The sequence below is a fragment of the Coffea arabica genome, chromosome 1c, assembly GCF_036785885.1.
Source record: "Coffea arabica cultivar ET-39 chromosome 1c, Coffea Arabica ET-39 HiFi, whole genome shotgun sequence".
Taxonomy (NCBI): Eukaryota; Viridiplantae; Streptophyta; class Magnoliopsida; order Gentianales; family Rubiaceae; genus Coffea; species Coffea arabica.
Window position 1 is genome coordinate 35,066,326 of NC_092310.1, and position 11,466 is coordinate 35,077,791.

Genomic DNA, 11,466 nt, shown 5'->3' on the forward strand with positions numbered 1-11,466 from the left:
TTGGTTCAAAGCTATCTTTTTGTCTCTCCATCATTAATCCATTTGGGTAAGTTCTAATTATCTCCTAACACCTAGTAAATTAATCATTGTATACAAAACTTAACCTAATTGGCCGAATTTTATCGAACTTACCGCATTAGCGGGTCCCACGTCCGGTATCCACTCCTAAAATCTCATGAACTAACTTATACTAGAAAAATAATTTGAAAACCATATTTATGCATAAAAATTATCTAGAAAATTTTTCTAATAAAGAAAATATAGAAAAGGTGTGCAATTAAATAAAATAAAGTCTAGAAAATATTTGCAATCCTCTATCAAGACGTTCATCCTAATTCTGTCAAAATTCATATATAAGTATAGAACTCAAGTCTTTGTCCCCAAAATCCCATACATAAACCAAAACTTATAGAGAAATATGAATCAAAGCCAAGTTCCTATAGGGTATCATAGAAGGGTAGGAAATAGAAAATAGTAGTTAAGTAAGAAATTAAAAGAAATACATATGCAACCATAATCAAATCGTAACAAAATCAAGGAAACACGAAACAAGGATACACAGGTATGGGAGAAATGAAACAAGCTATAATACTAGTACCTTTATGTTCACGACGATCGCAAAACTACCCATCATCCAGAGAAACCCAAACCAGACATGCACGAAACTAGTCCCTGACGATACTCACTGATCCATTCTCCTTAATCAGTTCAATCTCAAGTCCAATACTAGAATTTTTCACGCCTTGACTTTTGTCATCCAAATTTATCTCAAGTGTAACCGAGATACCGACCATTATTCTAGTGTTTTTCACTTTTGATACTCGGGTACAAGAATCCGAAACTAGGAAAATTCACATCTCGGGCCGTATGCTCACAAGAGCAAATCAAACAAGTTTAAGATTCCTACCTAACGTACATATCTATTTTACTCAAGTATCAAGAAAAAGTTTTTATGCCTACAACTTCCATGATTCACAACTTACGCTCAAGAAGAGCACTTAGTCCTTTATACTTATTCACATAATTGGGACCATAACACCTTTTGACCCAAACTCACCCCGCGCAGAGACCAAGCGAAGCAGTTCTTTCTAATAAATCTTCCAACTGTAACTTCAATTCTTTAACTCAGCTGGAGCTATCCTCCTGTAAGGCGTCTTAAAGATAGGTGCCGTCTCTGGAGCTACATCAATCTTAAATACTATTTCTCTTTCTGGAGGCAACGTCTCCAATTCCTCCGAAAAGACATCGGAAAATTCTTTCACTACTGGCATGTTTTCCATCTTCATCTTATCTCCAGGTGTATTTATAAGAAAGCCTAGATATCCTTTAGCCCCACTATTCAACAATTTTCTAGCTCGAATCCCTGAAATTAGAGCAGACAACGCTAGTCGACCCCTCAAATCTCACTTCAAAGTTGCTTCCCCCGGGATGTACAATTCTACTAATTTTATCTTACAATCCAACTGAGTAGGGTATCGCACTAACCAATCCATTCCAAGTATCACATCAAATACCTTAATTGCTAGGCTCATTAAATTTGCTAACAATTTCCTCTCACCAATCCAAATCTCACAATTTTTATAAACCTTATTAGCAATTAGGTACTGTTTCCCCATAGGAGTCTTAATTTCCAAATCAAAAGGTAAGAAATCACCATTTACATCTATACCCTTCATAAAGTTAGGGTCTATGAATGAATGGGTTGCCCGGGGATCAATTAAAACCCTAGCTAAATGCTCAAGGACATCAGTTATGCGATTAAGGGTCGTAGCAACTTGGTCACCCCTTCATTCCTAGGATTTTGGCTCCAACCAGTCACTGATCCCTCATCTCTCTTGGGAATACAGGGTTGTTGAAACCCATGCTCACGACCCTGTCCACGTCCTCGTCGATCCATATAGCAAGAGTCTCAACACATAATTAAAAGAGGGAAAATAAGCATAGAAATTTAAAAACATATAAAAGTTGCACGAACACTTTAAAATTAAAGCATACTTCTTTACATAAATCAAAAGTCATGATACATGTCAAGAGTGTGTGACAGCCCCACCTTCCCCTAAGGCGAACCAAAGAGGTTAGCGGACTGCCTGCCCAACTCTCGCCAGGACAAACGGTGCAGTTAAACACGATCAAAAACGTTTCGGAAAAATAAAAGCGCGCTCAAACTATACAAAATTGCAAGATAGCAAAACGAAAATCAAAATCGCCAATGAATAGTGGCTGCCATGTCACATAACTCGGGAAAACATTTCCAAACCAAATATGATACATGAACAGGGTTAAACAGTGTTATACACATACGTTTGTAATTTACAAAACAAGAGGAAGATAATTAGATCAAAATACATTTAGGGTTTTCCAACTATCGAGGAGCTCTACAAAAATATATTAAAACTAGCCCAACTCGTGCTTCAAAACATCATAGTCCCCAAAAGTGGTGCCCTGTGAGGAAAACAAATTTTAATGGAGTGAGCTTACTCCCAGTGAGATACTTTCACTCAAGCAAGGAAGTTCAATTATGCATGGAGTCGATCGATCCCAAATCATTCAAGAAGAAAGCTAAATAAAGTCACATATCAATAACAATGGTAAAAGGATACGGACGGCTCTCAAGAGCGTCTTTCCTCGCTCGCCATACTTGATCGTATCTCATTGACCCTCCGTCAATGTACAAAGTGTAACCAATCGTAGACTCCACTTCACTTCCATTCCTTCCACCCAACATACCCCTATCGGGCCCGAACTCCAAACAGTGGAAAAATTGGCATTACTCGAGTATATCGGAATCGAGAGTCTCGTACTACAAGATTCCATATAAACAGTCCCCATGGCTTGTCAATTTTCTCGACCAAGCCCTTGCTGACTTGCTACAATTGACAACAAATGGGGTTGAGCTCAGTGACAACAGTAATGGTAGTTGGATATTCGTCCAAACGACCCCAGTTCAAGTATGTTCGTGTATCATTCAAGTAACACAGTAAACAGTCATATAAGACATAAAGGGTGAGAGTGATCAAGTACACCCTCACCTCAATCAACGTCAATAATGCAAATAAGCAGTCAAGTCATCGATTTCAAGTGTAACAAAGCCACATAATAACAATCAAGTGAGTAGTACACTCACCAAGCAAGCAAATGAAATTTCATACACTTCCGCCCAAAGAGCGTCTTGAATCACCGTCTCGCCCTAAAACATGCAAACAAGCACAATGAGACTCGAATACGAGTCATAACCGAATCCACATACCACTAGAGTAAAATCATATGGAACGTATAAGTGCAAAATCAAACTAGGACATGTGCGGAAACGAAGTTTGGGTTGGAAAACAAAAGGCAGATTTGCTATTGCTTAGCGGAATTAACACGACTGAAGCTACCCTTGTCAGATTGAGGTGTAATTTACACCATTTCGAAGCTAAAAGAGAGAGCTACAATGTTGAAGAAGGAAACTGAGTCCAGTTTGCAATGTATCTAGGTCAAATTTACCAAAACAACCCCAGATTTTCCAGTTCGAAGTTTACTATGAAATGCAACCAGCAGTTCTAATTCATTCAATCATATCTCAGCACATATGACTCCAATTCAAGTGATTCCAAAGCCATCGGAAAGCTAAGATACCAAGCTATAAATGTTAAGAAGACATCTACAACCAAATCAGTAGTATTCCCAGTCAAACTAACTAATTACCAAAGCTGATTATCAGTTTCGGACAGAAACAGGGCAGCAGGGGTATTTCTATCTTTTTACAGGCTACGTTACTCCGATTGGGTTGAAATATTGTAGGCAACTATAAAACAATATTCTCTACAACTTACATGTTTTAACCTAAGGCTAATTCGGCCTTTAACTAGGTCCAACAGTACCGGGCAGAACAGGGAAAAATTGAAACCCTAATCTGGAATTTTCCGCACAAAGTGAAAATTTTCCGCAATTCGCTACAATTTACGCACTATAGCTTCATTCTGGACTATCCCAAGCCATCATCCATGGCCACACAATATCAAACATATAAAAACAGAAAAAATCAAGAATAAATATAAAATTCACCAAACTCAACTAAAAGTCATGAAATACCACCTAAAACCCTCTCTTTAACTCATACAAGCCACAAATTTAACATTATCAAAAACAAAAGAGAGGTTCCTTAGCTACTCACCTTGTAACTCAAGAGAAGAAGCAACTAAGCACCACTTTCTTCCAAACCACTTCCAACAACAACCTCACAAACACTAAACTAAGGATTTTGTGGAGAAATTGGAAGTTTAAACGGTTGATTTGCTAGATTGAGCAAGATTGGAGCAAGAAATTTGAGAGCTTTTCCTGTCTTTTCTTCCTTATGAGGCCGGCCACTATAAACTTCAAATGAAGATGATTTTGGGTCAATTTTTGGTTTAATTGGTAAAGTAGTGAATAGTGGTCAAAGGTAAGATTAAATCACCAAGTGACGCTTGTCACTCTCATTAAATGCAAAGCTATCCTTTTGTCTCTCCCACACTAATCCATTTGGTAACCTCTAATTATCTCTTAACACCTAGTAAAATAAACCCGATATACAAAACTTAACCTAACTGGCCGAATTTTACCGAACTTTCCGCACTAGCAGGTCCCACATCCGGTATACGCTCTTAATTTCTCAAAGACTAACCGATACTAGAAAAATAATTTAAAAACTATATTTACTCATAAAAATTATCTAGAAAATTTTCCTAATAAAGAAAATGCAGAAAAGCATGCACTTAAATAGAATAAAACCTAGAAAATGAGAAAATTTACGGGTTCTCACACCCTCTCCCCCTTAGAAGAATTTCGCACTCGAAATTTCTCACCTTGACTCAGGAAAAGTTCAGGGTATTTCTTTTGTATTTCTTCTTCCTCCTCTCAGGTAGCCTTTTTGACCCCATGATTTCTCCACAATATCTTTACCAAAGGAATCTGCTTATTTCTCAGCTCTTTAACTTTTTGGTCAAGCAACTGTACATGTTTCTCTTCATAACTGAGCAATTCATCTATCTCGATTTCCTCCAGTTGTAAGATATGAGACGGGTCGGGATAGTACTTCTTAAGCATCGAGACGTGCAAGACGTCGTGAATTCTAGAGAGACTCGGCAACAGTTCTAGTCGATACGCTACTGTACCCACTCTCTGGAAAATCTTGTAAGGTGCGACGAACCTCGGTTGGAATTTCTTTCCTCTACCCGCCGTGATGCTCCGTAACGGTGCAACCTTGAGGAAAACTCGGTCCCCAACTTCGAACTCCAAGTCTTTCCTTCGATTGTCCGCATAGCTCTTTTGTCGGCTTTGAGCCGTTTGGAGTCTTTGCCGTATCAATTTCACTTTTTCCCATGCCTCCTCCATCCACGGAATAGCCGTTAGGTCCAAGACTTTCCTCTCACCAACTTCATCCCAGTAAATTGGTGACCGACATTTCCTCCCGTACAGCGCTTCGTATGGTGCCATTTGAATGGACGAATGGTAGCCATTATTGTACGCAAACTCCACTAAGGTCATGTGTTGACCCCAATTACCCCTAAAATCCAGAATGCAGGTCCTTAACATATCCTCGAGAGTTTGAATTGTTCGTTCCGATTGCCCATCCGTCTGAGGGTGATAGGTGGTACTTAGGTTGAGTTTAGTCCATAAAATCTCTTGAAACTTCTGCCAAAACCTAGATACGAAGTGGGGATCTCTGTCTGAGACGATGCTCACAGGAACTCCATGCAGTCTTACGATCTCGTCCATGTACACCTGAGTCAATTTTTGCATGGAGTACTTCATGTTTACCGGCAAGAAATGGGCCGATTTGGTTAATCAATCGACGATCACCCAAACGGCATCGTGTCCCCGTTTCGTTCGCGGCAAACCTGAAACGAAATCCATTGTGATGTTTTCCCACTTCCACTCAGGTATCTCAAGGGGTTGTAACAAGCCCGATGGTTTTTGATGCACCGCCTTAACCTGTTGGCAAACGAGACATTTTTGCACGTACAGAGCGATTTCCTTCTTCATGTTATCCCACCAATAGGCTCCTTTTAGGTCCTAATACATCTTGCTACTACCCGGATGGATCGCGTATTTGGATCGATGAGCCTCCTCTAAGATTTCCGTCTTTAACATTTCATCTGTAGGCACCACCACGCAGTTTTGGTATCTCGGGGACCAAAGTTGAAGTCGATCGATTCCCCTTTTTCCACCTTCTCTCCCCACTTTCACACCATCAAATCCTCTTTTTGTACTTCTTTAATTCGCTCCAGTAGGGTGGATGTTACCTTAATATCACTAAAAACCACCTTATGACTCCCAAGGCAGGGTTTCCACTTGCAAACGGATTCTAACAAATCCCACTCTTTGATCATTAACCCTGCTACTTGAGCCTTACGACTTAAGGCATCAGCCACCATGTTCGCCTTCCCCGGATGGTAGTTGATAGTGCAGTCATAATCCTCTAAAAATTCTATCCACCGTCGCTGTCTCATATTTAACTCCTTTTGGGAGAAAAAATATCTAAGGCTCTTGTGATCTGAGTACACCTCGAACGTTACACCATATAGATAGTGCCTCCATTTCTTTAGAGCGAAAACAACCGCGGCTAACTCCAGATCATGGGTCGGGTAGTTCTGCTCGTGGGGTTTTAACTTCCTAGAGGCAAAGGATATCACATTTCGGTTCTGCATCAGCACACACCCTAGACCTTCCCGTGATGCATCGGTATAAACGGCAAACCCTTCAACTCCGTTAGGCAGGACTAGAACTGGCGCCATGGTCAACCTTTTCTTTAATTCCTGAAAACTCGCGTCGCATTTGTCATTCCACATAAATTGACAATGCTTATTTGTCAGGTCGGTTAAAGGACCGGCCAGTTTAGAAAAGTCTTTGATAAAACGCCGGTAGTACCCAGCCAACCCTAGAAAGCTACGAATCTCCGTGGGGTTTTCTGGTCTCTTCCAATTAGTCACGACATCTACTTTCGCCGGATCAACCGAATTGCCCTCTTGAGAAATTACATGCCCTAAAAAGGAAATTTTCTCCAGCTAAAATTCGCATTTACTGAACTTGGCGTACAATTGATGCTCTCTTAGGGTTTGCAAGACAATCCTCAGGTGCTGCTCATGCTCTTCACGTGTCTTGGATTAGACTATAATGTCGTCGATGAAGACCACGACAAATCGATCCAAGTAGGGCTTAAAAACCCTATGCATTAAATCCATGAAGACGGCAGGGGCATTGGTCAGTCCAAAGGACATAACCGCGAACTCGTAATGCCCGTATCTCGAGTTGAATGCAGTTTTCGGGATATCCTCCTTTCTGATTAACAACTGGTAATGCCCCTGGCGGAGGTCCAGTTATTGCTCCTTACAACTGGTCAAACAACTCGTCAATATGGGGCAGTGGATACTTATTTTTAATCGTGACATTGTTCAGGCCCCGATACACATCCTCAAACTTCCGTCCTTTTTCTTCACAAACAGTACAGGGGCTCCCCAAGGAGACCTACTCTCCTGAATGAACCCCCGCTCCAAAAGGTCTTGTAATTGCAAGTTCAGCTCCTTAATGTGACGCTCCCACTTCTCCCTAAGGCGAACCAAAGGGTATCCGCGGGACGCCTGCCCAGCTCTCGCCAGGACTCAAGCAATTTCCGTCCAAGCTTAATACAATACTAAACGTTACGATTAAATATCATAAATACAATCAGTTCGTAAGCATTCAAGCTTATCAATATTCAACATCTGCCCAACATTACATCGGAATCTCGAAATACATCAATATTCAAATTATACATTAATCACAAGTCTAGCCCCAAAGTGCAACGAAACCCAAAAAAAACAAGAGTACGCCAAGAGGGGTTTCTCCAACATTTCTCCAATTCCAATCCTGTTAAGGAAAATAAATCTACAGGGTGAGCTAAACGCTCGTGAGGCCAAGAACACACATGCAAGCACATTGTTCAAATAGCAAACCCAAATTTATTGCATAAAACCGTGATGTTTCAATAATCAACCATTCGAACAGGAAAAGTAATCAGAAACAATTCAAGGATATAGTAGCTCTCAGGAGCTAAGTTCCACTCGCTCTGCCGATGTCATTCGTATACCTTCCCGCGTTGACCCTCCTATCAACCGGGTCGGTATTTCCATTTCCGTAGATCACCACTTACTTCCCTCCGTCCACCGTACACCCCAAGGGTCCACAATGTCCATTATTGGGCGATACTCAACGAGTATGCCAAGCAAGACCTCTTATTAGGTCGAGCTTATATGAATCTCATGGCTCGCCCAAATCCCCGACCAAGCCCATTGCTGGCTCAAGTCTAAGGACGGCCTATGAGCTTGGGCGTCCCCCATTCATTTGAAAGTCGAGGAGGTTCACTCCAGCGACACAAGCATTCATGACATAACATTTCATTTCATTCATTCATTCAATACATTTCATTCATTCATTTGAAACTAGAACGAGTGCGATAAAGTACGCACCCGCCCTTATTTTTAAAACTTTCAACAATTACCACAATAAGCAAGTATCAAATTTCACACACTTGACACTCACCGAGCAATTCAATAAGAATTATTTTCTGGAAGTTCAAGTGTCCACTGTAAGACCCTCTTGAAGGTCTCCTTGCGCGCCTGGCAATTAATAGCGGATAATCACACAAATAACCACTTATCAAGGAAGATTGTACTCTAGTACAATCTAAAGATTATTTCACAAAAGGAACCTCAATTACACGCAAATCGAGGTTCAACTAGCCTTTTATTATGTACAATATTATTATTTGAGTTTTTATCACGAAAAGCGAGGACAAAATGTTTGAATAATACTAAGAGAATTAAGAATTTTGGAAAAACTCCTTTGCCTTGAAAATTGAGAAATTTCAGTTTTATCCTAAATTTTTGAAAAATCGTAACTCGCTCGGCATAAGTCGAGAATTGGAAAACTTTATACCGTTGGAAACCTTTTGGAAAGTGTTAAAAGTTCTTAGAAGACACCTTTCCACAAATCTAAGTGGAAAGTACTCAAAAATGAGCTTGAAGGTACAGGTTTGGTTTACAAGGCAGAATTAAGTTGGATTTCGGCCAACTTTGAAAATTCGGCACGATTCACATGTTGCAAACCAGCCTCTGAAATTTGTCACTCAATTAGAGTTACAAGAGAGGTTTATAACAAAACAAGCGGATCAAGAATCGGAGTTTCGAGTACCGAGATACGGTAGCTCAAAGTTGGGGAAATTCAAGACTGGAAAAGAATTTCCAGATTTGAACCTCCAACACTAGGAATTTAATTGGGTATCGAAACGAACTCGGATTGGTACTAAAATTGGCAGTATTTTACTCCCATATGAAAGGTACCGCTCTATCAAATTTCAGGGAAAAATACCTTCGGAAAGATAGTTAATTAGTCAATCAAAGTTCAGGAAAAATTCTAAGGCAATCTGCCTTTTGACTTTCATTTCCCAATTTCCAATCGTTTAACCAAGAAAGCTATCCAACCATGGTTCATTGGTGAAATAAAGGTCTAAGATACATCCATGATACCTTTGGTAATGGTTTAGCACCAAAATTTCAATTAATAAGATCACTCCCAAGTTTTTGTCCCAAATCTGTCCAAATATTACGTTTTTCCAAAACAGGGCAGTCCTCTTGTTTTAGTCACAACTCAATCAATTTAACTCGGAATCGAGCATGGCTTACACCTTTGGAAAATACATTCATAGGGTTAAAATACCACAGAAGAAATCATTTCCAAATTCGGCACCCATCTGGTTCAAAATCGGCATCAAGTTGCTGCCTGTACACTTCATTCCAGATGAACAGAGCAACAGGACAGCGAACTTAAAACATTTGGTTTGGCTTGCTCACAAAGAATCAGAACGTGTATTATATACCAAATTAAAGCCAGGAATGTCTAGTTTCAAATGCCACCAACGACACATGATTCCGACATCCAAGGACAGAGTTATAGCCGAAATACTACCACTGGTCAGAGTCATACGCGAACAGTTTTCCAGATTTGCTGGTTTCTCAAAAAAATTCATTTGCTCAATTAAACCTCAATATTTTTCAATGAAATTTTCCACACATCTAATACATCATATAAGCATCCAATTCAAGCCATTAGATCATTTAAAATTGGTCTTAAAATGGCCGAACAAAGCAGGGGTAAAATCGGAAACTTTTACTTCTTGCACCCAATGAAGTTTCTATCCACTACACACCATTAATCCATCATTTTAACCACTAAACCAACAATATAACCACCATCAATCAACAAATCAGCAACAACCCAAGTGTGGGAATTCCTAGAGCCCACTTTTTCAAATTTCCAACAATATCATGACACCCATACACATGCAATAGCTTAAGGATGCATTTCTACTATCATAGTCCAAGTTTAAGGTGTAGGATGAGGTTATACCTCCTTAGTGCTTGAACCATAAATTTTCGGTCCTCTAGTGCTCCAAGAAACCGTGAAAATGCAGCCCCTTTAGCTAGCTAAATCCAACCTCCAAGTAGTTTGCTAGATGGTCTTCAAGTTTGGTGAAGATTGAGTGAAGTTTTGTGGTTGATTTGAGGAAGAAATTTGTGAAGCAAGGGAGTTAGAGAGAGGGAGAAGGCTGGTCGGCACTATGGGAGAGAAGAGAGAGTGAAATGTGATCAATTCTAGCTTCCAAGGGAAGATTAAAATGAGTGGTGCAAATTCACTCCAAGGTCAACTCTCATTAAGGCTCGTTTGGCACGTTTTTGGCTCGATTTTCTCGCGCGTTTGGTTCACTAGTGCACTGAACCTCCAATGCATTTATATTTATGTAAGTATTATTCACTCTTAATTGTCCCGAAATAAGGGTCTAAAGTCCCTCAAATAAAGTCGCGCGTGTGAAAACGCGTACCGTCAAATTTAACGTTATAACGCGAAACTTCCGAGAAATTCTTATAACGATTGCACTACTAACTATCACTTGAGTTTTTATTCATAAGATTACCTATTTTAGGACCATAGTATAAGTCTCCAATATTCCAAGTTTATTGTGCTGCTACGCGGATAAAATCTCCAAGCACTATTCACTATTTTTACTAACCGCACTCCAGGAAATTAATTCTTGAAACAAGTCACTTTAAAAATATAACGAAGCTATATTCCCACGTAATTAGGTTCAATAGGTCTAGAAAATAATATTCGGAATAAATGAACAAGTAAATAATTAAATAAGCTCAAATTAGGGTTTTAATAGGAGTTTTACGAGTTCTCACATGAGTCGAGTATTAACTCCTCAAATCTCCAATAAATTTGTATCCATGCGTCTTTTGGAAGACTATCCACGCGTGAGTAGTATATGCTCACTTAGAACTTATTCACCTTTAATTCTCGATTAACTTTTCTTAATCTGCTATTGTCCGTTCTTAATTTCCCCAGGATAATCATATTCTCGAATACAATATCACCTTGAAACACTCGTGTTCATTATTTCTCACTCAA

The 11,466-nt window shown here is 39.7% G+C and overlaps 1 protein-coding gene across 1 annotated transcript; it reads right to left on the reverse strand.

Annotated features, from left to right (window-relative positions):
• Positions 1-1,112: 1,112 nt before the first annotated feature.
• Positions 1,113-6,758, reverse strand: LOC140005193 (uncharacterized). Its single transcript, XM_072045691.1, has 4 exons — positions 6,366-6,758; positions 5,666-5,745; positions 5,136-5,527; positions 1,113-1,363 (listed from the first exon to the last, which is right to left on the reverse strand). The coding sequence occupies exons 1-4, from the start codon at positions 6,756-6,758 to the stop codon at positions 1,113-1,115; spliced, it is 1,116 nt and encodes a 371-aa protein (XP_071901792.1).
• Positions 6,759-11,466: the final 4,708 nt, after the last annotated feature.

Bases quoted from the DNA above. Each gene is read 5' to 3' on its own strand.
- LOC140005193 (XM_072045691.1), bottom strand. From the start codon at position 6,758: ATGGCGCCAGTTCTAGTCCTGCCTAACGGAGTTGAAGGGTTTGCCGTT. The intron at 5,528-5,665 runs GTTTTGGCAGAA...TCTGGATTTTAG, and splicing joins GATCCCCACTTCGTATCTAG to GGGTAATTGGGGTCAACACA. The intron at 1,364-5,135 runs GTACAGTAGCGT...CTCTAATTTCAG, and splicing joins CAAGATTTTCCAGAGAGTGG to GGATTCGAGCTAGAAAATTG.